General features: G+C 43.1%; 1 protein-coding gene across 3 annotated transcripts in view; it reads right to left on the bottom strand.

The window, feature by feature from the left end:
* Positions 1–27,668, bottom strand: part of SPTLC3 (serine palmitoyltransferase long chain base subunit 3) — a 127,020-nt gene that overhangs the window by 7,824 nt on the left and 91,528 nt on the right. For 2 of the 3 annotated variants that reach the window (XM_060123132.1, XM_060123133.1), the window contains exons 9-10: positions 27,291–27,417; positions 3,955–4,090 (exon numbers count right to left, since the gene is read on the bottom strand). In XM_060123132.1, the coding sequence (XP_059979115.1) occupies positions 3,955–4,090; positions 27,291–27,417 (263 nt within the window). The remainder of the gene's footprint in view (positions 1–3,954; positions 4,091–27,290; positions 27,418–27,668) is intronic. The other variant, XR_009535299.1, reaches the window with a different exon arrangement.

The raw sequence follows: 27,668 nt of genomic DNA, 5'->3' as shown, positions 1-27,668 counted from the left end.
TGATACTGAGTAAAACCTTTTTAAGCTATGATTCCTTCCCCTTAACTGCTTCTAGCCTCTTTTTATTTCAGAGCTAATCTCAGTAACGATTCTAGAATACCCAGCTCTCAAAGTCTGTAAACTTCTTGCTCTGAGATCCAATGTCAGACCCAGGCATGTGCACCCAAGTGAGCCTTTTCCCCTTTGTGCTCCGTCGCTCCCCGCAGGAATCCTTAATCACTGAGATGCTTTGCCCTCAAGTAGGATAAATGTCTCAGATCTGTTCTTAGCATTAAGAGGTTGCTGGTGTCTTATTTTAGGCTGGAAGCTGACAGCACCACAGAAACCTTGAGTCATAACTCAGGAAGAATCCGCGACGCAGGGGTCTTTCATTCTCCTCCCGTTTAGCTGTCTGCCTTTTGGTTTCCTCATGCAGAACGCAGGTTATCAAAGAAAGCAATGGAGATTGCAAGAACTACCAAACACACAGCCTCTCTGGCCCCCTGGCTTGGCCATGGCAAGATATAGCCTTTGATTTGGATTGCGAAGTTTACAAGGAGATGGGGCTTTCTAACTGAGGAAGCTTGAAAACAGCCATTCTTTCTTTTTCTTGATCACCCTATGGAAGGCTGCCCACGGAACTGCATAGGGTGAGAGCTCGTAATTGTCTGAGAAACAAGTCAAGTGCTTTTATTGCTAGAGTCCAAACCACCTGACCCGTGATCGGGCCGGTTTTCGGAACTCCCCAAAGACCACTTTCACTGTCTGCACTCTTCTCTTTGTACCAGAGGAAGTAAGTTTTGCCAAAGAATGTGGAGCGAAATATATGACTGTTGATTCATTAGGCTAACCTGAGGCCTCCCCGGAGCAGTTCTAAGTTTCAAACTTACACTACTAAACCTAGCCTCCTTCAGCTAATGTATGCGATTGCCTCTGGGTTTGTATTCCCCAAAGCAAATTAGAGCTGGCATAGGCTGAAAGAAGCTAAACTATGTGAATAAGAATAATAATAGTACAACATTAGCATTGCATTGCACGCAGCATCACTGCATCTTCTGCACCACCATTCTCCGAGTGTATGATGAGGCCTGAGGATGGAAAATGTCAACCCTGTACCAAATAGTAAATACAATATATTCTTGATTATTTAAGTGAATGTTTTATGGGTGAAATCGCATTATACTAAATAAACTCCATAGAAGAGTCCAGTGGTAGAATTGCAAACAGGACTTTATCCAAAAGGATACCTGGCTGGAGATAATGTCTCCATTCTGTAGTAGGTGGAAATATGGAGTAATCACAGTTCTTTGAGAAAAATCAAAAGTTTTTAAATGAGCAAATTGAAACAAGTGCTCATACACTGGCTTAGCCAGTTAACTCCGTTTCAAAAGGTTCTCTGCCTTCAACTTTCCATTGAAGAAATATCAGTGCAGGAAACAAGATTGGGCAGCAGTAACTCCTGCCAACATTAGATAATATTACCTTTTGTAACTAACCTGTTCTATGTTTTCTTAACCACCCAAATAATTAGATTTTTTCCCCATTGTCATAATGGATGCCTTTTGATTCACCAGTGATGACATTAAAGAGGGTTAAATTATACTCTGCATTGCTTTAAAGAGATGTGTATTTTTCCCCTATGGGCTGTGTTGTGCCTTGAAGAGAGCACTGGTTTAGGAGGCAAATGCAACTGGTTTGAATTCTGGCCTCTAGTACCTACAATGTGAGTGACCCTGAGAAAGTAGGTTGACTTTGGGGTGTCTAGGTGTCTTCATTTGTAAACCAGGGCTAAGCATCCCACCTTCAATGGGTGACAACTGGGTTTAAGAGCCTTCCTTAGCATATAAGTAACATCCAGCAATGTTAGCGCCTCCTTAGCCATGCAACCACGATGACCCAATCTTATACTCTGTTGAAACGAACAATTATCATCATTGTAGCTGTAGTAGTAGTAATAATAATGATGTCTGCCACTGATTGAGTGCTTAGTCAATTACTATTTGAAGTGCTTTATATACATTATTAATACTATTAATAATAACAGCCAACACTGAGTAGCTCCTATGTTAAGACATGACATGCCAAATGCTGATAGACTTCATCTTGTTTAATCTTCAAATGATCTTAGGAAATAGGTCCTATTCTATCCCATTTTCAATATGAGAAAAGTGGGGCTTCAGAAGGTTGGTTAACTTGTCCTAGATCCCCCAGCTAGGAAGAGGCAGAGTCAAATTTCTTTTTCATTCCAAACATCTCATTATACCTTAGAACATAAGTTTTCCAGGAAACTCCCTCTCAGTTTAATTTTCCTTTTTCACATTAGCTTTGTCTAGTTAGGACTCCTGGCATATAAAGGAGGAGGGGAACTCTCTCTTTTGTTCTGTCATCGTGCACTTGAATTCTTGCATTGAAATGCATTTGTTTTTATTCTTCATGGACTCTTCTCATTGGATGGATTCATGTTCCCAGCCTGTTGAGGTTCTAATTCCAGCTTCCATCATCAAAGTCAGAAGTATCCAGCACACTCCCTACCGCCACCCTCTGGTGTTGACACTCTCTAAAATGAAACAAGTTTACTTTTGGTGTCTTCATTTGAGCTAATCATAAAATATTAGATAGGCATGGACTACATGTAGGGTCAGAACATACCGTTTCCCCAACCACTCTGAGTAAACGTGGGTTTTCTTTCCTGTCATCCAAGATCAGATGGTAAAGGGTTTGGGGTTATCTGCCAGTTGGAATCACCATTGTCACTCCTTCCTGCCATTAGCACAGAGCAGTATCCTATGACATTTCTGAAGCACACTGTCTTCTTGGCTACTCCAGGCATTGATTTCCTGATCCAGGTCTATGAACAAAGGGCTGAGTGGTGGACGGCTGTGGTGCATGGGGCAACTCATGTGTGTGTTTTAACTGCTTATTATTTTGCTGTGGTGAAATGACCCAAAAGTGTACTCCAAAAAATCCATCTTTTAGGAACATATAACTCAGTCCTATCCATCATGAGTTTTCAACTAATAGCTCCAGAACTTCTTTTCTATACTACGTCTAATACTCTGCCAATCTACTTCGACTGTTAAGAGAATCAAACGGAAAGTTCCAACAACGGGGTTGTGTTAAAGGAGTGTCAGGATGTCTAGAATCTGATAAACATTTGTTGAGAATTACTTTCTACCATGTGCTTCATCAGATACACAAACATTTTATACTAGAAAAGAGTTTAATTAACTTCCTTTTAACAACAGAGTTAATTATTCCCTAGCAGATTGGAGATGGCTCACGTATAAATTCATCTGTGCCATACTGAGAAAAGTCATTTTTCCTCTTTATGCAGTTTTTACTAATGCTCAACCTCAGAGTTGCAATCGATGGAAAACAACCCCAAATAAGCTTACAGGAGTGGTGTTAACATTTTTTGTTAAGAGCAAGAGCTTTGGAATAAGCCTAGGTTTGGGTTTGCCTCTTGGTTTTACTACTGCTTGACTGGTATGGCTTTGGGAAGCTATTTAACTGCTCTCAGCCTCAGTTTCCCCACACATGAGGGTGCCTTCTTTTGAGGATGGCCATTAGAGTGCAATGGGAGAAAGCACAGAGCCTGGTAATGTTGCTTTTGAATGTTGGGAGAGATGGTGTTTTGAGGTTCTCCCTGAGAAAGATCTTGGGGGCAGGAAGAAGTGCAGGATCATCATCAATTTACAGCTGAGGCCTGAGATAAGTGACTCCACCCAATTCACAGAGCTTGGAAATGATGGGCTGCAGTACCTGGCTCCCTTCCCACAAGATCTGTGAAAAGGTCTTGCTGATGGGCAGGCAGGTAGCTTCTGAGAAGCTGGACAAGTGAATTCTGAGCTCAGCGTCCCGCTCAAAGTGCAAAGCAATACCTATGCTGAAAGAGCCCTGTGGTGTCAAAAGCACCATCTCTGTCAGATCACCTTGGAGCTTAGGTGTTATTCTGGGAGTCTGCTGGATACTCACGCTACTTTAGCAGGCATGTAAAGGAGCAGGGGAACAACGGGAGATTCCTCATTGCCATAGATAATGAATCCCATTTCACTCAGTCTCTGTCTGAAGTATCTTGTGTTTTCTGCAAGTTGCTGTACTCTCTGCAACCCTGAAAGGAAACAGGCATGAAATCCATCAATTCCCACCCGGAAGAGGGAAGCAAATGTCAGACTGTCTTGGCAAGTGTTCCTAAGTCTTTCTGCAGTCCTGCATTAAGAGTTGGAAGGGGGTCAAAGTAGGGTAGGGAAATATCTCCTGGTGAGCAGGTGTGGGCACTGATGCCTGGGATCTGCCCTGAGCCTAGAAGGCAGGATCCGGGGGAATGATGCTGCTGGGTACTGCTGGCAACCAAAGCCAGGCTAGGCTGCATGGCAGTAGGAAAGCAGGAAGGGTGTCTAGCAAGAAGAAAGGAGATGAACTATCATTTACTAGACACCTATTGTGTGTGGATTCTGCTAAGTACTATAGGCACATTAGTTCAGGGGAAGAGAGTGTGACAAGAAGTCACACATACACACACACACACACACACACACACACACACTCCACCCCATACCAGTTGTTGGTTGTGGCCTTTTAGCCAAGCTGAGCTGGCCCTTTAAGTAACCCTTCATCTAGGTCTCTAATCAAAGAACACTTCATCCAATCTGAATTTGAAGGGGTAGCATATCCTTGGACAGATAGATCCATTGGAGACTGGGACTATTTTGTGAGGCACTCAGTGGTGATAGAGTAATAGAGGAAAGGGAAGAGGGGGCCCTTTGCTTTCTCCAGACAGAAAAAATGACAGGGTTGGCCCCCAACAGAAGGTCAAGCAAGGTACATGTGCCCATTTCAAGGTTATCGGTACTTCAGCTCAAAAGCTTATCTTCTGTCTTAAGTGCGTATCCCAGTGGGAAGGTCACACACATTATGAGATGACCAAAGGGAACTGAAGAGTAGAAAGAGTTCTGGAGATATCTGTCTACTCAGTTCTGCCTCTAATCAGGTAAGTGAATAAACTAGCCAAAGCTAGAGAGTGTTTGCTTAATAAGGAAGATTGAATAGGATTGGATATTTAAGTCCCTGAGAAATCAGTCCAATGTTTGCATTTGATGCAGCGTTGCCATTCAGCAGGAATTTGCTGATACAGCTGACCTCCATTCTGATTGGTCAGGCATCCATTCAAACTGATCAACTCTTACTCTACCAGTTATTCAATATTTTGAACATCACTCCTGAGTGTGTTTGTAACTCTTTAGATGGAAAATGGATAAAAATTTCAATAAACATGTCATCACAGTCTTCTAGTTTCTTCTTGGAGACATGACCCCAGACAGTGCCTTGACAAAGGGTTGAGCAGTGGGTATCTCCTGCTCAGCATCCTTCCTCCAGGGGACCATGATGTTCAGGTAGAGTTGGCTCCACCTTTCCTCTTGGCTACAGGGGTATTGTGTGACCCAGGCCTGGCCTATTGGAATACTCCACCCCCCTGATAATTGGCTCATTGATGGAACACAACCAGGGCCTACCAATCTTTCAAATCCACTGAGGAAGAAGTGTAAAAACAAGGTCATCTTCAAGCTACATCCTTGCCACCATGGAGGAAACCTGCTTGAGAATGATGCTGATTCAGAAGAAAGCCAAGGCACAAGACAGCAAGAGTCTTGATGGCATCATTGGAACTCTTGGGTCTAGCGGTGCCTAAGTGAGTCCATCCTTTGGACTTTCCCTGCTGTGTGAACCATTACATTTCTTTTTCTTACTGAAGCACGTTGAGCTGAATTTCTACTGATATGTCAGTAGAATATGAGCTGATATGTCCTGAGTAATATAGGTGGCCAATAATTGGATGAGGTGACTTCTTAAGGACGATAGTAATATCAACAGCAATAATTATTGTAGCTCACAGATATGTAATGTAAACTTTGTTATAAGCACTTGGCATTTAATGATTTATTTAGTCCTCACAACAACTATATTGAGGTAGATGCTATAATCTCATGTCATACATGAGGAGGAGACAAGTAACTTACCCAAGTTCACATAGTTGGTAGGTAGCAGGGCCAGAATTTGAACCCAGGCAGTTGGTTCTGAAATCTGTGCTGTTAACCCTATATTATGTTGCTCTGTCCAAGAGAAGCAATTGATGATGTCCACCCAGATAAAGGATGGTGGCCATCTCTTCTCCTCAAGCTCAGTAAAACTCATTTCTAACAGCTGTTATGATCATTGTTATACCAATTTTTTCTAGTAGAGCCAGTTGAGAGATTGAGGGCTGAACAAGATTTTGGCAGCCTCATGTTGTAAGGGTGTGGGGTACAGCACCAAAGACTAGAGTCCAGGATCTGCCACAAGGGAGGACCGGTGAACCCCTTCACTTTGGGGCCTGAAGGGCTGCTCCCAAAGAGTAACTATGAACCAGAAGTAGACAGGCCTTTACCATTCCAAGGTACTTTTAAAATCTAATCATCTGACATTTTTCACTGGGTTCTATCACTCCCCAAATACTTCAGATCTTCTGTTGAGAGTTTTACTTTGCTCATCAGATATAAATGGACTTGACTCCTGTGACATCTTAAAATTGTTAGCAATGTATGCCAAGGAATGGTGGTTTCATTGAGTAGAACACCAACCAAAGAGGAGGTTGTTGAATGCCTCAATTGTCCCTGCTTGTTTTCTGTTTCTACTCTTTACTCTTTCCCCAATCCTGGTTCTCCAGGAATATCCCTCCCCAGCTCTGCCAGTTCTCAGCAAGCAGACTGTGATGGAGAAAGTATCTGATTTATTGTACTCTCTCAGGAAAGCTGACCTGTCCACTATGTTGGCTACAGCCCATGGATGCAGGACATGCTTGACCCTAGGGAAGTCCATTTGAGTGTTGCCCAGGGAGCCATGAGTTGGTCTGTCATGAGAAGTTTGCCGAAGAGATTGTACATATGAATCAAACCAATAAGATTGTTTTGCTGGTAGAGTGTGAATGTAAAAAAATTTAGAGACAACCAACAATTGGAGGAAGACTAGAAATTGAGGGGCACTGAGAGAAAAGCATATTATCAGAATCTATGAGATAGAGGAAGCCATTGGTCAGTAGAAGCTATGGTAGCCCGTGAAGAAGAGAAGTGGGCAGTGCAACGTTGATCAATAGCAACAGGAAGAGAAGAAACAGAAACAGGGAAGAGATTAGGCTAATGGGGGAGACAGACATTAATCAAATAAATCACACAAATGAATATAAAGTTGCAACTCTGATGAGTGTGGTAAAGAATGCTATGTGGTGTTATGAGAGTCCATAGTAGTGAGATTGGACCAAGTGTGAGGAAGTCAATATATGATGAGTGAGCTGAGATCTGAAGGATGGACAAATGTTAACAAGATAAAGAACCAGAGGAGAGAATTCCTGGCACAGGAAACAGATGCAATGCTACTGTAGTTTGTAGAAAACAGGGTGGCTGGGAACCAGCAAGATGTGGTTGAGTGTAGGGCAAGACAAGAATGGAACAATGAGTCAACTGTCTAAAAAAACCAGGAATACAGTGTTTAGAGAATCCAACACTGAATGGTTGGTAAGAGAGGATGAGCTTAAAAGGGGGACAAACAGGAGAAATCAGAGAGGGAGAAGGTAAGTCAGGAGAAGAACTAGCGTTCATTAGAGTTATCAACATGGCAGTCATGGATAACCTTTTTCTGGGGTCTCCTGATTAGGACTTTCGTTTTAAAGAAACAGGTAGTTGCAAGTATGGTTTACTTTAATTCATATGGGCTTTTAGTTTCCTACCCACCTCCTTAAAAATAAGATAAGTCCTCTCCCCTAAAATTCCAGATTTGCAACATGAATACAAGTAAAGGATTTGGAGAAGTGTAGACCATTTGCGTAAATTTTTTTTTTAATTGAGGTAGAGTTGTTTTACAATGTTGTGTTACTTTCTACTGTACAGCAAAGTGAAATAGAGTTCCCTGTGCTATACAGCATGTTCTTGTTAGTTATCTATTTTATACATATTAGTGAATATATGTCAATCCAAGTCTCCCAGTTCATCCCACCCCCCAACCTCCCATTTGCATAAAGTTTGTTGCATAGACACAAGCCTCTTTTGGGCTTAAAAAAAAAAAAAAGAACAGTTTTGTAACATGCTGAAGTGTCCCTTGGAAACTTGTATGTGTACAGAGAGCAACCTATGTGAAGGACAGAACTAGCAGTGAGGAAGGAAAATATTTGTCATTACTTAAAAATAAAACTATCATCCATACACTTTGAAACCGTGTGTGTTTAGGAAGATGAGAACATAAGGAGTAGGGAGAGATTGGGGACCGGAGAAGGAAAAGAAAAGAGGGGATGTGTGTATGCATAAGGCTGATTCACTTCGCTGTGCGGCAGAAACTAACACAGCATTGCAAAGCAATTATACTCCAATTAAAAAAAAAAAAAACAAAAACAGAAGAGGGGCTAGAGTATGACCTGTTTTAAAGAAGGCGATTCAGATACAAATGAATGTATTTACAAAACAGAAACAGACTTACAGATATTGAAAACAGACTTATGGTTACCAAAGAGGAAATGTGGGGGGGGAAGAATAAGCCAGGAGCTTGGGATGAACATGCACGCACCACTATATATAAGCAAAATAACCAACAAGGACCTACTGGATAGCACAGGAAACTCTACTCAATATTCTGTGATAACCTATATGAGAACAAAATCTAAAAAGAATGAATATATGTATAACTGAATCACTTTGCTGTACACCTGAAACTAGCACAACATTGTAAATCAACTATACTCCAATAAAATTAAAAACAAACAAACAAAAGTAAAGAAGGTGATTCAAATGAAGGCACAGATATACATCCCAGCTACCAAAATGTATTCCATATGGCTTGTCCCCTGTGTGTTCAGCTCTTCTGTTGATTGTTAGTTGCACAATGAATAGATGAGTTCATCAGTCTGAGTCTGATGATTCCTAAATGATCCCCCTCACAGACTAGAAGGATTTCCTGGCCTGGAAGTGCATGAATGACTTAAATTGCTTTTCCCAATGGCATTATCTTTGCACTTGCCCATAATGACTCATCCATCATTGGGCTGCCCAGCTACTTAATTGGCCCCGTCTGTCCTCTCTGCCTTGATTAACCCAAGTAACTGGATCACTAGCTAATGTCATCATTTTACTGCTTCTAGATCCTTTGGAGAGCTGACCAAACAGATCAGAATATCGATCACAGGGGCAGCTGACTCTTGAGAACTGAATGTTTAATTCTTGCCCTGTCTTCTTCCTCTTTGAACCATTTAGCACAGCATGGCTGACAAGCCATTATGACACACTTCGTGGTCGCCATGTTTTCTCACATAGGGTCACTATAAATGCCTTGAGGTCTTTTGAGTTGGCCAAGACACAGCTCCTTTCAATTACTCTATTGCTCACTCTGGAAAATTGGAAACATTCTCCTCCTCTTGGAGGGCCTGGGGGCAGAGAGAAATTTGTACATATAAAACGCTACTCACCTACAGGATGTGGGTGATTTTATTAATTATGTTGTGCTTTGAGATCCTTGTTTGAAGAGTGCTTTATAAAAGTAGAAGGAGTTTTTAGCACTTGTTCTTTCGTACGGGGATGGCCACGCATGGCATGGGGACTGGGCAAGGCAGTGACCTTCCCTTTGCAATACACAAAGTCCCTAATTAGTTTCTGATTCTCCTTCCACCTATTATAATACATAGAATTCAGGGAAGGCTCCGCACAGATACATAAGTGAAGGATCAGATCTCTTATGTAGAGTGCTGGAGAGTTTATACGAGTATCTTATTTTGCTGTATTCTGGGTTCTCTGGAAAAGGAATAAGCTTTGGAGTTAAATGGACTAGGAACCAAACTCCACCTGGACAACGTAAGGCTTTGAAACCTCAGTTTCACCTAGCGATACGTAAGCTTATCTCACAGGAAGATTGGGAGAAATAAAGGGTTAATGCAGGAACATGCTTAGTACTGTGTCTGGGAAAAAGGTACTTGAAAGGTTAGTTACGTTTTTCTGTTAGCAATAGTTCTGGGTAGCCTCAGTGGCACCTTGAAATCATTTAGAGAGCTTGGCAAAATCCCATGCCCAGACTGTACCCCAGACCAATGAAATCAGCATCTCTGGTAATGAGATCAAGCATGAGTTTCGGATTTCACCAGGTACAGCCATGGAGACTCAGATGTCTCAGAAACAATGGCCATTACCAGTTCACCCCCAAGGCCATGCACGGCTGTGTTAGGTGCCTGACTGTGTCTTGCTGAGTCATGCTCCTTGGTTGGACATGGAAAGTAAAAGATGGGCATATATCCTAGCCTCTTGTTGGGTAAGATGACATCCCAGCATTTACCGAGTGCTCGAGGTCTCCAATGGTATGTTTGTGGGTTCACTTGCTCCCCTGACAGTTATCGGCTCCAAAGTGCTCACTCGACTTGAGACCAACCTCACTGTCAACCTCGCCCCTCTCATGAGGCTGGATAAAATCAGGGATGGACCCAGCTGGGCAGATTACCTGTAGGTTGCCATTCTACCCACTTGGATTTCTAGCTCTTCCAACTTGAGAGATGGACTAGGTTTAACCTTCTCTCCAATGTTATTAAAACAAAAACAGCTGGGGCAGGGGAAGGAAAACAAATAAAACCCAAAGTGTCACCACTACAAAGCCATGCCGTCCCCAAATAAAAACAATCATCTGTGGCATTTGCAAAAATATGCTCAGGTCAACTCAGTCTCCAGAGGGCCAGAAGGAATTGTGGACAGTAGACACTCCCAGAATGACCTGTCAAAAGCTAAAGAAGGAAAATATCTTCTCTGTCGAACCATCGAAACATCACCTGCTGGCAAAAGAGGACAAAGGCATTTCCCCCTGTAAGACTGAGTGAAAGAGGCGGATTTGATGAGTTTGCAAGACAATACCAACGACACTCTATTTTCTGCAGACTTTGCAAGCTTGCTCTCTAACAGAGGAAACGTGCATAGACCCAGATGGCATGGGGGGGACTTATTTTATTATTCCCCAGGCAGAAAAAGGCACATACAGAAATACACACCGCCCTCCTTTCACCAGTGCGGAATACAGGCTGGGCAACCTCGAACATGCTCCTAGGCAGTGACGCTTGGGAAATGCGGTTCTCTTCTTTAGAGATAGGAAGAATCTTTCCCTAAAACATGTCTCACAACTTAAGAAGTCGATCTTTCTGAACAACCAGTTTGATCCTCAAGAGTGCCCGCGGTGGTCTGAGAAGGCCTCCCTCCCCCCACCCCTGCCCCCTTGCCTCCTTCCCCTTCTTTGTCTGGTGCTCACACTAGGCTTCTGCTCCGGGCATGGGGAGGGGGCGGGAGCAGGGGTGCTGGGGAGAGACCTTGGAGTAAAGTTTCAATGTGGCAGCAGGAACCCAGCATCTGTTATTTTAAGCTCTGGACAGCAGACAGGACATTTTGTTTCCTACACACTCGGGGCAGAGAGATCTCAGGAAAGATCAAGAGGGTACTGAGCAGCGAGAATCATAAGAATTGCATTAGCAGTGACAAGCTTCCCAGTGGGATGGAGAAGACGGCATTTGGAGTGGTTTGCTGAGAGGAACACATTTTTATCAGGCACTGAAGCTCTCCCTTTTGATGTCTGGATTCCAAGGTTACGGCATGCTTTATAGTCACATACTCGTGTGCCAAGGACGGTCCAGGCCGCTCAGTCCTGCCCCTGTGGAATGCACACAGGAGCGGAGTGGGCAGGCCGGACGTCAGTGTGGACGGCTGTCTACACGACAGGATTTCATGCCCCTGTTTCCACCTCCCCACCCACTGCTCAGATACACCATCAGGGGCTTAATCCACAAGGAGAGGTGACAATGGACATGTCTTGCGCATCTACTATGAGCCAGGAGCTGTGCTTTTGGGTCCCCTTCACAGATGAGGAAACCAAGGCTGGGAGACTGTTCATGCATTGCACAGCTGACCTGGAAATTGGCGGTGCCTAAGAGTCTATCAAAGTCTGCTCCTTGAAAGAAGCTTGTAAACTCATTCCTGATGAGGTGTGAGTCCCATGATTCATGGATTCAGACATTTCACAAATGAAAAGCACTCACTATGTACAAGAGCCAGCTGCTAAGATGGAGGAGAAGATGAAAAAATTCTGGGGCTATTTGGCAAGAAATAACCTAACAGTAGAGAGAGCAGATATCAGATAATATACACATGAGAAGAGCCATAAGACGGATATAGACAGAGTCAGCCGGCCTGTCACATAGTAGTGCTTCTTGAATCCTTACAGAATGAGTGATAAGATTTAACGTTAACTTGCATTTAAGTAGAGAGCAGTATCTTAGCAAGTCTCTAATGATGGAGTTTTACACATCGAATGGGGTAATTTGGGAGGCTGGGGCCTTTGGGAGCCTTGCAAATTGGTGGTTCTTAAACAGGGGAACACACCAGAGTCTTCAAGGAATAATTTTTTTTTTCTGGAACACTCACAGGTAAGCCTCTTCTGCAGAGATTCTGCTCCAGAAGGACTGGTGTGGACCTTTTACAAAACCTACCCCTGGGTAACTGCGGTGTGCATCCCAGTTCTGAACCATCACTCGTAGTCATAAACTGTTGTGGTTGTTGATTCTATGAAGATAATAAGGCTGATTCTAACTGAAGCCTCCAGAGAGCAATTTGTCTCCAAGTATTTTTGCATTTTTCCCCTCCATCAACAGGTCCATGTGTCAGCTCCCATCTGCCCTTTTCTTTTTTCTATGGAGATGAGGAAGTCACTCGTATCTGAGCCTCAATTTACTGATCTGTTAAATGGGGATGATAACAATCTATTTCCCAGGACTTTGGGGAGAATGTTGTCTCATACTTTTCCGTGTGAGTGGCTGTTGTGTTCAGGGGAGAATTAAAAGATGAATATGTCTATTATTTCCAAGGAGCTTATAGCCTAGAAAAAGTATGTAATAATCACAGCCGGTAGAAAATTGAACGCCCCATAGAAGAAATGCTCTGGGAGTTTGGAGCAAAGACCTAGAGGTGGTAAGTGAACACCTTGTGCGCCAGGAGGGATGGTTATCTCACTTGCCTAGAACGTTTGGTTTACAGTCATGAGAAAGATCAGTGGAATCAGACCCAGAGGGCTGCAGATGCCAATCTAAGAGGTGGTGGGCACTAGGGAGCCAGGGCAGCATCACGAACAGGATATGCCATGTTCTGAGGGGGTTTAGGAAGAGGAAGTCATAGTGGATAGTACGTGGAGTAAGATAAGGGGAAAACCAGAGGTGGCCAGACACGTAAGGAGGCCAGAGTGGCAGCAGAAGTGGGTGAGATGTGCTTCAGCAAAGATTGTGGCGAGAAGGCAAAGGAGAGGTCCTGGCTGAGGAATTGGGTTAATGGGGGTCCCCTGAAAGTGCTCTGAGAAACAGTGCAAACGAAAGTAGCCTCCAGGGGGCCCCATGGAGGCAGCGTGTGCATGATTCAAACCTCTGGTTTTCAAAGTGTCTGCTGGGCGGGGTGTGCACTGAGGAAGCCTCAGGGAGGGGGTGCAGGGAAAAACTGAGGGAGGGGCTCAGCAGCTAGGAGATCGGACCACTCCACCCTCCAAGCTGTCTCCATGACAACAACATCTCTGCCAAGTGCTCAAGGACCGTGAGCCTCATTTTCCTGGGTTCAAAATCCTCTCTGCCATCTTGGGCAAGGCATTTCATCTTTCTGCAGCTCAGGTTCTTCACCTGTAAAATGTGAATAATGACAATGACAATAATAATGAGAAGGATGCCCATTTCCTACCGTTATGAGGATTTGATTTTAAGCACTTTGGACAGTGTCTGGCACACAATAAGTCCTATAAGAGTGTTGTAAAATTTAAAAAATTTGTATAAAATGGACTTCCACGTACATTTCATTTGAAAAAAAATTCTGTGGTTCAAAAACATATTGAAAGCTATTCATTTCCAGTCTTCACCAAAGACTGAACTGACTTGCTTGGATTTGCCCTCTAAGGCTGGGCCTCTGTGATCAATGGAAGTGACCTGTGGTGTCTACAGCCAATCTGGTTGTTCCTGTACCCTCCTCAGTTTCTTTTGTTTTTTTGTTTTGGTGCCTAGGACATGCCTTTTGATATTTTCTTAACCCCCAGAATTAAATATTCACCAGAATAATGTTCATTCTCAGTATTCAAGTTGAAGCATATGACCACTGGAAATCTAACTACATAAAGTCCTGATTTACAAAAACAAAATACATTTTAGCGACATTAACCAGTACTTAAGACGTAATCACGTGAGCTCTTAGAAAGGACTGGGTTCTTTCTGAAGAAAGAGATTCTCCACTGCTGGCTTTGAAGATGGAGGGGGTCACGTGGTAAGAAATTCAAGTCTCCAGGGGCTGAGAGGGGCCCCAGCTGGCAGCTGACAAGCAAACAGGGACTTCAGTCCTGCAACCCCCAGAAACTGAGTTCTGCCACCACCACATGTGAGCCTGGGAGAGGAGTGTGAACTGCAGAAAAAAGCTGCTGACACCTTGATTTCTGCCTTGCCAGGGCCTGAGCAGAGAAGAAACTTCCCAGACTCCCGACCCCAGGAGACTGTGAGATAATAAACGGATGTCATTTGAAGCCCGAAGTTTGTCGTCATCTGTGACGTAGAAATAGAGGACTAATACATTCTGTCTAGCCTAGAGCACACGCTGGCCTTCTCCAGCCACAAATCCACCTGCTTAATCCTCCCTGGCTGTGGCTGACCTGATTTTCTCCCCAAACTTCTACAGACAAGAGTTGGGCTGGGGTACGACACTCCCCCGCTTTTGGGGTTTTTGCTGCTGAGCTGAAAATGAACCCGTGATGGAGAAAACAAAGATCAATGTGGAAGAGTAACTCCCCTTCACCCTCAAAGATCCTGCAGCTGGAATCATGTGCTTCTCCAGTTGGACTGAACCAGCAGAGAATTCCATGTGTGCTGCATCACAACTCCCCCATCTCAGACTCCATCCACACAGAGGAAACGAGAGTGAAGAGGTAACTTCTGTAGGACTCATGGTGTAAAAGGATATCTTGTTTGTAGGACGGGAGGAAGGAAGTGGCCATGTTATCCTTTTGCCCCAGTGCCATCTAAAAGACAAACAGATTCTCTTTACACTCTTGCTGGGGAAATCTTTTAAGGCCTCAAAGCAAGTGCAGAAGTTACTGAACTGCCATAAAATTCTACGCTTGGCTAACCCTTAAGGCGAAGTAAATGAAGGGACAGAACGTTGTGGAACGTTTTTCAAGCCATTTCTGCACAACCAGACAAACGTCCCCTCCTAGCTGGGGCTCCACAGGTTGGCTAATTCTGTGTTTATTGGATGCCCACCCGCTTCCCCGCAGTGTGGTCCTACAAGCACGTGAGCAGCAATAAGGCAGAGAGGCAACACCTGTCACTTTGCTTGCTGACCCCAACCTTAGGTCCCCCCCAAAAAAAACCAGGTAGAACTTGCTTACCCCCCAGCACAGGTGATTAATCATGGACAGAGGCAGCCCCTCAGTTGAAAGCCAGCCGAGCGTAGCACAGCCATCTGTTCTGCGTTAGCTGTTGTTGAAAGGCCAGTGGCTTGAAACCATTTAGAAAACGCAGCCCTCCGTGCCTTCTGTCTCTTTCTCTGCCTCTCTTTGCATCTCCAGCTGGTAACCAAGTGGCAAATATATTTAGGAAGCAGCGGCTGGGTCCTCCCTCAACAATGCCATGGGCCTTGGATGCCAGGGGCCTCAGACGGCCCATTATGGGTGGGATTCTCTATGGGCTCCTCTGCATTCATGGAGGGACTTCAGAGGGACAGAACCAATGATGTGTGGCTGGGTTTAGGGGGAGAAAAGAACTTGGAGGAAGTTGTTTGTATTCGCTGAACTCTATGCCAAGGTAGATGCTGAGATGACCTTTGAAAACTCCGTGTCTAATTATCACAGTATCATCTCCCTAATCACAGTCCTTTCTGGTTCTCACTGTCTCTTCCTCACAGAGATTCTGGGTGAAGAGTAAGTCAGTAAGAACAGCCACGAGATAAGCTTGATATTTGGATGGATAAGTGTAGTTTGCAGCCCCCAAAGAGCTTGCCCTGCCGAGAAGCAACATCTTACAAGAGATGTTTGTGAATGGATCTCGTGTCAAATATAAACAGTAGGAAAGTGAGAAAATTCCACTCTGGAGAGTGAATTGCTATCACCCAGTGTACTCCTTTCCTTCCCCCTTCAAAGCATTAAATCTTCCCAGTTAGTCACTCCCGTTTTTTAAACCTATCAAACTCAAGTGTAAAAATATGTGTGCCCTGTTCCAGGGACCAGAGCAAAGGTCCAAGGTCACAGCTGGAAGGCGCGGGGGCCACTTTCTCCAAGTCCATGTTGGGTTAGAAGCAGGGTCAGTACCTCACCTGCCAATCTCATGATAAAATTTCACAAATGATCAGGATGAATGAAATAATCCAGACAAAATAATTTAAAAATGAGGCATGGTTGTATTTTCCAGTGCAAATGCATTATATTTTAAGTCTCACTCTTTTTTCTTTTATCTTCAGTTTCCTCTCCAGAGGGTAAAGAAAAGAAAAATGATGGAGGTTCATAAATTAATGAAGCTATTTGAAAGACCTTGCCATTTTATTCAATTCCTTCTCCTAAGAACTGAATACAGAACAGAAATTTAAGCCTTTGGAAACATTTTTATAAAATCCCAGATATGGTACAGAATGAATTATGTGGAGTGCATTTGCCCACATGTACATAACAGAAGCACACAGCTTTTAGTGCTTCCTAAAGTAGATGGAATACTTAAGGCAATGTTGAGTAGAATCATATTTTCATATAAATTCAATCTCGATATGAAGTTGCTAGTTTTATTTTTCTACCTGCGCTTAGAATTCAGTTTTCCCTTGTGACTAGTTTACCTTGATTAGTCACATGCTGGGTGCTGATGTGATGAACATCAGAAGTTTGATACTTTTTAAAGCCTCTTAGCCTCCTTTTAGTCCATGGTCTCAAAAGAACCAAAGCGTGGCTGAATAAGAGAGTTGGGGTGACTCAAAATAAACCCATCTGATTCAGATAATGAACCGAAATGTCCATGTGTTTAAATTGTATGTTTTCCATTGCAATTTATAATTTTCTGATACTGATGCAATTTATAATTTTCTGTCTCATCACATCCTCTCTTTCAGAAAAATGGCCTGATTTTCTGAGAGTGTGTTACTACTTCCAAAATATACATTCTCTCCTGTTCTGGTCTGACTTCCAGAGCTGTTCCAATTTCATGTCTTTTTAGCTTCTTGGGGGAAGCATTATGCCCAGGGTCCATTTTCTGCCTCCAAAAAGTACATAGCATTGGGGAATTGAGCACCATCATAATGATAATGATCTCAGTACCTGCCACGGCCTGGAACTATGTTCTACGAGAAAGAAGCCGAAGTGGTTATGTAAAAGCCAGACTAGAAGCCCCCAGAGTCCCTATAAAAGGAAGAGATTTGTCTTCAGTCTTTTGGACTTTGTTTTTCTTTTTCCTTGAGCTAATTTTATTCCACTCCAGGTCAAGAGTTTATTTTTTAAGTCAATAGAGAAAGATTGGGAAACTGTCTAAGATATACAATGTCTTCCCACAGTATACGTCCATCAGAAAGACTGGGGAAAGAATGTCCTGGGCTGAGGTTAAGTCCTGTGGCAAAGACTGTGGCAAAGACCAATCCCATTTCCCCCTCCTAGGCAGGCGGTTAACTTCATTTCCCAGGATGCTTTGTGGTTAGGCAAGTTCCTGTAACTGAGTCCCAGCAATAGGATGTAGGCAGAAACGAAACATACCATTCCAGTTATGGCCCCTGAAAACTCCATACACACGATCCCCTTTGATGGCAACCTTGGAAGCCATAAGTTGGAGGAGCCACAAGATGGAAAAGAGGCCGTGTTTACACCCATTTGGGGCACTATATGAGCAACAAAAACAATGTCTATTGTGTTATATGTTGGAGTTTGTTACAACAACTAATTAACCTTAACTACTACTGACCTTGTAAGAAAGATACCATGAAAAATTTTCAAGGATTCAAAATCCTAATGCCCTTTTACTTTTCATTGGCTAAATGGTGCCCTGATAAAGGGAAACTCTAATTTTTCAGTGTTAATTTTATTTTTTCAATCTCTCATTACTAGTCACCAAATAATGTCATGAAAACGTGAAGTCTCTTGATTGAAAAAGACCCTAAGTGCAAATCATCATGAAGATGGAAAAGAGGAGGGGAGGAGGTCCCTCCAACATACTCAGTGGAAAATGCCATTTTTGGATGCTTAAGAACACCTGCTCACCTGGAAATGTACTTCAACTCGGACAGAGAGGATTAGCTGGTGCCCAGTCTTTGCTGACTACTGTGTGAGTCAAATGCATTTATGAGATTTGGATGGTGTCTCCCTAGGAAACCTTAAGTGAGGGATTCAGCTAACTGCTTGGATAATTAAAGGAAAATCTCCATTTTTGCTTCTGCTATTTGGTAGTAATGGCTTGAATTATCTGCCTTACTCACCTCTGTATTAGATGGTGTCTAGACAAAGCCTTAGCACATGTAATAATGTAAAACCATTCACTTCTCAAAAGAATAGGAAAGGAACTCTACATTTTGGCTTATGCATATATCTACCACGGAAGTGATTATAACTCCAGTATTTGAACCAAAATAATTCCATAAGTAACCTCTAAAGAAATGATATTGTAGTTGTTTATAGAGAGTGATTAGAATTCAAGCCTTGTCCAGGAAATCTGCTTAGCCCCAAATTCGGTCATTTAGTTTTCATTCATTCACATATTTGATGCTTAAGGCACAATTAATTAATTAATCACTACCCATTTGGAGGACTGGATTAGGGTATGTGTGACTAACGTAAGAGCCAAAGATTTCATGAGACAGAGGAAGGAAGGATTATTTCTTGACTGTGGCCACTGTGAGAGGACTTAGAAGGCTGAACAGAGATCCAGGAGATAAAGAATGGTGTAGTGGGTTTGTGGGGAGAGATGAGAATCTTCTAGATAGAGGGAATACCAATCGGTGGTACCAATGCCTTATGAATCGTTGCTGGGATATGGCCAAACCTTACACTGAATGGGATCATTCATGCAGCCAACATATACTGTTTGAAGTTGGAGACAGTGTCCCTGCCCTCATGTCACTTGTATTCTCCTGGGGAGACAGAAAATAACCAAGGAAACAAGTACATAATTCCAGGTGGTGGTAAGTGCTATGAAGGAAAATGGTGCAGAATAAGGGAGTAGATAGAGTCACCCACAAGGGAGGGGGTGGTATTTTAGAAAGGGTGGTTAGGGATGGTCTCTCTGGGTTGGTGGCAGGTGCTAGAAGGGTCACTCCAGCATGAACCCCCATTCCAAGCTGTCCTGAGTCCAGATTTCATCTGGTCTCCAAGTTTGGGTCTGAGCCTGTTCTGAGAGGTGAGCTGGAGTAGCAGAAAATACAAGGGCATCTGTGTCCAGGGTCGGGAAAAAAGAAGGTCTGGGTGGTGGTCAAGGGGTGAAAAATGAGGGAAGGTGGAAGGTGCTGGAAATCAGAGAGGACTCCAATTGTTTTCTTTGATTTTGACTTATCTGTGTTTTTGAACATGATCTGAATTTCATCCACTAACAGAATGCATCCCCCTTTTTCCACTGCTGTTCCTTTTTGCACAGAAACCACAGTGATCTTTAACCCTTCAGATATTCTCAGGGACTAGAACCAGGGACTTTTCAGTGAAGGGACAGAATACTCAGTTTTAATTTTAGAATGGGCAATGTCACCATAAAGTAGTGACACCGTTATATAACCAAATGCACATTTAAAAGACATCACCTCCCCAGTTCAGGAATGGAGAACCTCGCTACCCCAGAGGCCGATACTCAGAAGAAAAAAGAACGATCCCATTAGCTGAGGGTCTTCACTCCTCAGTCTCGCCAAAGGCAGCATGAGATGTGCAAGCAGAATTCTAGGGCCAAAGTAACAGCTTCTTCACAGATGGAATGTTTTGAATACCTCTCAAGTCATGCAAGAAATAAAAAGAAAACCTCACAAAGTTAGTGTGAGGAGGCCCTCTGTTGGGGAGCGTGTCTATTTAATACTTCCTCCTCAGATCTTGGGCTCATCACAATTCTGATTTTCTAAAGGGCAAAGGAAGCTCAGCTTGAGGCAAAATCCCTGTACTGACACAATGGCTGGGGCACTTAGCTCCAATTTTCTCGTCAGTTTCCCCATCCTTCTCTTATTGGTCTTCCTGCTATAGTTCACCAAAGCCTGTGTCTCCATATTGAAATATTGAAAGCGGAGAATTGAGGAACTTATTTGGATCATATCTAATAGGATTGAGGAAGGATGATGGTAATACCATTTGTGTCATCTTTTTGTAGCAATAATCCCAGAATACTATATTCAGAAAATATATTAAATTAAAAAGGAAAAACAGCCTATTGCATTCCATCCTGTCAAATTCCTATATTTTTTGATTTAGGTATTCCTGTATACCTAATTCCTTTATTTCCAGGAAGAACACAATTCATTATTCCAACTTGATTTTACCTTTAGTTTTTCTCTACCTACACAACATCCAGACACGTCCCCCACCCTGTCACCCAGAAACTCCTTCTGTTTACAGGCAAAGAGGGACAAGTGTGACTTTGAAGAAAAATAGAAAATTCTATTTTTCTTAGCTTTATTGTTTAAGCATAGGAGATTTTATTAGCAAAGATGAAGGTGTATTCTACTGAAGTTGGATATTATATATTAGGAATTGGAACTCTGTATTTATTTTCACTTGTAAGTAAATTTCCACTACTCTTTTCCTCTCTAGAGAAACACTACTGACCGCTCAATCATAAACAAATCAAATATTTCCATGTATATGACAGCAAAAAACGGTTTTGTGATTCACAGCGTTGGTGATTATCCCATCAGCCTAGCACTGAAGTAACAGTAGGAAAAGTTGATGAAATCACAGAGATTCTTTTTCCTAGAGCCATTTTGGTCAGATAAGTAATGCCTTAGCCAATGGAGTGATCTATTGTCTGTTCTGAAGTGGAGAAGTTTTCATCACCTTTCCATGAGACACTGATACAGGCTCAAGTTTGAGAAGCTCGTTCCTACATCACAGAAAAGAAAAAGGGGGGCATACATGTGCAGAGGGGAATGTAAAGAGAGCAGAGGATGGAATTCTGGCAAATGCAAATGGGAAGAAGAACTAGCAGAGAAGGGGAGGAAGAACAGACAAATAAATAAAAGAGAACCAGGAAAGAACAGCATCTTCCACAACTAAGGGAAGACTGTTCTCAAGGAGAGAAGATGAGGTGGAAAGGCCAGTCAAGTTCAGCTGGAGGAGAACTAACAGGGTCAGAGAGCAGCGGCGACCTCTGAGGGAACAGAGTCCATGGAAATGGGCAGAGGATGAGGGCTGATGGCTGAGAGGGAGCAGTAGGGGGGCAGGCAGACGGCCATTCTTCTGAGAAGATTTGCAGCAATGGAAGGTGTGCGAGTTGACAGCTATTGAAACAGAAGGGGTGAGGGGAGGATTTTTACGATGAAGGAGATGAACAGGTTCCTGGTTGAGAAAAGGGGCCGGTGCCTTTAGAAGGTGGGAAGGGAGAGAATCAAGCACAGAGATGTGGAAGAGATAAGGGTCCTTTATTTGCTGAGCTAAGAGGGAAAGAGAGAAGTATTCAACAAATATTTGTTGAGAACTTGTCGTTGCCAGGCACTGTTCTCGGTGTCAGGAACAAGACAGACAAAATGCTTGTTCTGGAGTTTACATCCTAGTGGGAAACCAGAAAATAAGCAGATACGTGTATAATTTGTCAGGTGCTCATAAATGCTACTAAGACTGAAGCAAGGTGAGAGAATTAGAGGGACAAGAAGGGGTGTGAAATTAAGGATACAGCTGCTCCTCTCATAAGACTGATTTTGAGCAAAGATGTGAGGAAAGTGAGGGAGTGGGCTATGCATGTGTTGGCTGGACATGACGTTCTAGAAAGGCCAACAAGTGCAAAGACCCTTTGTGGGAGCTGTTCCCTGCGTTCTAGGAAAAACAAGTATGCCAGCTACTTGGAGTGGACCAAGCAAGGGAAAGAGTGGTGGGAAATATGGAAGAGACCACATCAGGCGAAGCCCGGAAGGCCAAAGTCTGGACTTTACATGGGAAAGATGGAAAACAATGAAAAGTTCTGAGTGAAGGGGTGATATAGTCTGGGTTACATTTTTTTAAAAGATAATTTTGGCTTCTGTGTGGAGAACAAGTCATAAAATGGCAAGAGTGGGGAGTGGAGATCATTCCAGTGATCCAGGTGAGAGGTGATGGAGGCGATGGTGGAGAGGGTGAGAAGGGACCTGATTCCTGGGATATGTCAAAGGAAGTGCTGCAGGATTTGCTGATGGAGTAGGTGTAAGGCCTGAGAGACAGGAAGATTCCAGGGTGCATAAAAACCATTGGAAAAATTAGAGAAAGAAAGCAGATGAGTTAAAAATAATAGTAATTTTCACCTTTATTGGGTGCTTACTTTGCATCAAGCATCACGCTAAGTTCATTATCTACATTACATCACTTAATCCTCCCTACAACCCCAGTTTACAATGAAGGAACTGAAGCTAACAGAGGGTAAGCAACTTGCCATTCATGGAGCACGTGGTGGGTCGAGGACCGGGCCCCATGCAGTCTGGCTGCAAAGCACGCGCCCTAACCCCTCCACACGATACAACTTCTATTTTCTCTGAGAGGTAAAAGGTTACCCAGAGTTGGGGGACAGAGACCCCAAACTGGGGGTTCAAAAAGAATGTTGACTTATTAATTGAAAAATATGCATCAAAGATTTAAATAAATAATAAGACAATTGTTGACGATGCTTTCTTTAGGGGAGTGGTTGGTGTCGCTTGGGCCTCACCCTCCTGCCTGGGCCATCTCTCGATGAAGAAAATGACAGAGCTGCCATCTTTCTGGACCTCTTCAAAAGTGGTGTTCATCACTGAGGTATCCCCATCACTGAGTCATCCCTTCAGCTGCCACAGCTGGTGTGGGACTGACTCCTAGCCCCCAGTCCTATGAGATAAACATTCCCTCCACCTTGCAGCCTTTCAAGGGTCCTTGTTTAGCATAAACGCTGACCTGAAATCGAGTGGCTCTGCAAGATGGAACTTGAGTCATGGCATATTTATTAAGCTGAGCACTGGGCTTGGCACTCAGAGGGACACCACATTAATTCATGACACAGCTCTTGCCCTTGAAGGGCTTACAGCATTGGTTTGGCTGGGGGACCACCCAACCTCCATTAGGATGGAGAAACCAAATCTCCACTTTGGGTTCATTGTGCTGCACGAAGTGACAGGCCAGGAGACGAGAAGGGCCTCGGTGCCTGTGGAAGGCCTGGGTGGCTTGCAGCCCCTCAGCTTGTGGTGCATGAACTCCACGAGCAGCCTGGCTGCAGAGTCAAGGTGGCTGTGTGTTCATAAACATTGTCATTTCACTGGGACTGCTATTTCATCTTTGAACCTTGGCTTCAAAGAACACTGACCTTATTCCTGTAGTCTGCCTTTCTTTGAAGCGTATGGCTTTGCCTTGCAGATTAAAGTGAAGACATTCATCAAGCAACAGATCTGGCCAACCGCTCCCCAAACTCAACCCAAAACAAAGCCTTGAAAGGCTCCAATCACAGCGGCAGGGGAGCAGCCGGAGATCAAGGCTCGGAGCAGGGTGCTTTCTCAGATCCCGTAAGGCAGCTCTGGCTCCATGAAGTGCAGCCCTTTGAGCTTTGGGCAACTTTACCCTGAGAGTTGCTCTGTCTTTGCAGAAAGGGGTGAGTTACTGCAACGTTCCCAACCAGACTTGTTTATCTTATTTAAAGCAGGCATTGTTGTCAATGAGGCCAGCGTGATGATTCACTGTGTGCTTTTGAATTCTTCAAAAGCCATGTCAGGCTGAACCATCTGAAACTTGGCTGATGATTCAGTCAGTTTTCTTTTTTATCACTTTCTTTTGTTAGTTCCTTTGAAAAGAAACTGTCCGATCTTTCTCCCTGATTCCCCTTAACTTGACTCTGAGAACACAGACTGAACACGTATCCTTCTCTCATTTCTTTCTTTTTTCTCTTAAGATGGCAAGAAGGGTGAAGTGAGACCCTTTAACTGGGAGATTAAAAATAATGACCAGGTAAGAGAGAGAACCAAGGGAAATATCTCTCCCCTCAGAGGAAGAAAAACTGACGATAGATAGCTATCAAAGTTCTTATGATCATGTCTTTAAATGTAACTTTTCTGCAGATCTTTTTGGTCAGATAAACAGAGTGAGTTCTGTCTGTGATGAAGTGGTAAAGCCATCCAGAGGTGGGAAGGAAAAAATTGTCAAGTTGGGGACATGTTAATCAACGGATGCTGATAATATATACACTACAGGGCTTAAGAAATTAGTGATCTTTATTAAGACATAGGCTAATTTTCAGGGTAAATTTTTTATAGTTATTCATCTTGAAAATAAGACCAATGGATAATTCTGGTCATCATAGGACAATTCATTTAACTGGCATTTTAGCTTTAGTCTCAAATAATTGTTTTCCATTAAGAAATGCACATAGTCAAGAAGATCATTAAGATGACTTTGAGAGAGTTCCAGTGGTTCCGGACCAGTTTTTTCACAAAACTGGACAGCTCATGTGGGAATGGAGACAGGTCTATTTCGAGTTTCAGCTTTAGAAGGTTTAAAGATACCTGCTTATTCATATCTATATCCATATCTCTTAGTTTACCACCACCATTTCCCCAAATTCAGGTGGGCCATGTGACTAGTTTTGGCCAATGCATGGTAAGCAAGGTGATGTGTCACTTCCAGGCTGATCTTTCTTTCTACCATGGTGACTGTGGACGCCAGTTGCTGAGATGGCCAAACCTCAAGCTTGCAGAAGCCTGAGTCACTTCCTACGGAGAAGAAGTGTGCAGGGAGATGTCCGATTTGTATTAGATCTGGTATTAGATCTGCGAGCAAGAAGTAAACCTTGATTCAGGTAAGTCTTTGAGATTCTCAAGGTTTATTTGTTACACTGGCATAATTTAGCTTATCCTGACTAATCCAGGACCTTGAAGGAAATCTAGCTTTACCTCACCTGCATCACAAGAATCCTTCCTACAGCTTCTCCAAGACATAGTCCAAATACTTCTTGAACACCTCAGGAATAATACCAAGTAATGCAGCAAGCAATTATACAATGCTTACTAGAGATGGAATTGTTTTCACTCATAATGAAGCATTTTATATGTCTTATTTTACCTAATTCTCACAAAAACCTTAGTTCATCAATATCCCTTTCCTTATTTTACAGCTGGAAGAACTGAAGCACGACAGGTAACTTGCTCAGGGTTGAGCAGATCAGTGAAATCACTTGCCTAAGACCACAGCAAGTTAAGTAGTATCCCAGGAGTCAAGTCCAGGCAGCTGCTTTCAGGTTATGCCCTTAAGCATTGCACCATGGATGGACTGGATTCGCATTTCCTTTTTTTTTGTTTGTTTGTTTTTTAATAGATCTTTATTGGAGTATAATTGCTTCACAATACTGTGTTAGCTTCTGTTGTACAAAAGTGAATCAACCATATGTATACATATATCCCCATATTCCCTCCCTCTGAGCCTCCCTCCCACCCTCCCTATCCCACCCCTCTAGGTCGTAGCAAAGCAAAAGAGAAAAAAAAAATACCGCATGCTAATGCATATATATGGAATCTAAATATATATATATATATATATATATATATATATATATATATGGTACTGATGAACCTAGTGGCAGGGCAGGAATAAAGATGTAGACATAGAGAATGGACTTAAGGACACAGGGAAGGGGAGGGGGAAGTGAGGTGAAGTGAGAGTAGCATCGACATATATACACTACCAAATGTAAAATAGCTAGTGGGAAGCAGCAGCATAGCACAGGGAGATCAGCTCGGTGTTTTGCGATGAATTTCTTTTTCACACGGACTATTCAATGAGACACAGAATCATAAAACCCAAAAGACATGGCTGGAAATGACCTGAAGGTCAGTCAATCATTGCATTTTACATAGAGGAACAAAGTCACCCTCCAAGGCTTTTTCTTGCTTTAGTGAAAAAGAAAAGTCTATCCTTTTCAACCCAGTGACTGAGGAGCACGGGAGCTCAGTGGAATGGCTTCAGGGACCATTGGTTTGGAGGAACATAGAGACACTACGTCATCCGCACCAGCCCTGTTTTAATCTGTTTTATATATAGTAGGCTTCTGGGTAAAATGTGTATGTGAATAAAGTATTCTGCTGTTTTAATAAAATTGAAAAATGATGGATCTCTCCATATTTCTACTGAAATAGTAGGCTTGGAACATTGCACTAGACAGTATAGGGTTTCACATCAGCTGAGAGGTGGGTCAGGGCACACGGATTATATAGTCCAGTGAGCAGGTCTGAGGCCAGGGTAATTTGCTGCTTCTACAAACACACTCACTAGACTGCCTGACAGCAAGAACTGCCCTAGCCATCACTGGTCCCCATTGTGATAAATAGTAGAAGCTCTATAAACTGTATATGAAAGATGGAGAGTTCCAGGAGCCTTTGATGACACCATTTTTCAAAAAAAAAGGTTAAGCTCATTTGAGTTGAACAAAGTAGCACACCTTGGCTGTGGTGATCCAACATCAAAGAAATGGCTGGTAGGTTATCGTTGTGAGTGTTTTGTCCATATATTCTTAAATGGGCAGTGGTGACTTTCTTCTCCCCAGCTCCTGGCTGGTAATGAATGAATGAATGAATGAATGATGAGATAGATGGGTGGGTGGATGAAAAAAACGAATATTAAATTGACTAGTTTGTTCCCGGGGAAACACATGTGACAGTTCCAAGAAAGCACAGGCAAACACACACCAAATTTGGCTTCATAAGCAAAATTATCCACATTTGCTGATCACATTAAGAGGTGAATTAGAAAGTTTTCATTGCTTTAAAAGAGCATCCTCCGCTTTTTTGTGTGCTGATGGCAGTTCTAGTACATTTATGTACTGTGTACTCTTATGTATTATGTACTATTGATGTGTATATGGCTTGATTTACAAATTGGTTAAGACAAAGGTGTATAGGGACTTCCCTGGAGATCCAGCGGTTAAGACTCTGCACTTCCACTGCAGGGGGAGTGGGTTCAATCCCTGGTCCGGGAACTGAGATCCCACATGGCACGCGATGCGGCCAAAAAAAGAAAAAAAAAAGACAGAAATTTATATTTGAAAAGGAGGGAGGTTGATGGGGCAGAAGGGAGAGAGGGAGAGGTCTAGGAAAGGAATTCACGGGAGATGTGCTTGCTGCAGACCCTCTTACCTTGCGTGGTCCCATCTAGTCCCATGATGAATTTCATTGCTCTGATGACTTGCTCTGCTACCGGGGGGCTCATGGAGGTGGCATAAGCAGCGCTATGTGAGTGAGCCCGTAAATAGTCCACAAGGTCCTTTAATACAGGAGGGAAATCCAAAAAGAAGGCAAATAAATCTCAGTGTTAGTGGCCCCATCCCCACCCATCATCGCACAAGACATTTGATTCTCGAATGTGGTCTGATTTTCAATGGGCATCACCAAACTCTTTATTTTTTCTATCCCTTCTTCTTAGTCTCTCCCTAAACAACCTAGAAGGTATACAACAATGGGATGCTGCAAATTTGGAGTGGAGTTCTGTAAGGCAAAACCAGATGTGTAAAGGAA

This window comes from Lagenorhynchus albirostris, chromosome 15 (genome assembly GCF_949774975.1).
Source record: "Lagenorhynchus albirostris chromosome 15, mLagAlb1.1, whole genome shotgun sequence".
Classification (NCBI taxonomy): domain Eukaryota; kingdom Metazoa; phylum Chordata; class Mammalia; order Artiodactyla; family Delphinidae; genus Lagenorhynchus; species Lagenorhynchus albirostris.
This window is presented reverse-complemented; position numbering and strand designations above follow the sequence as displayed.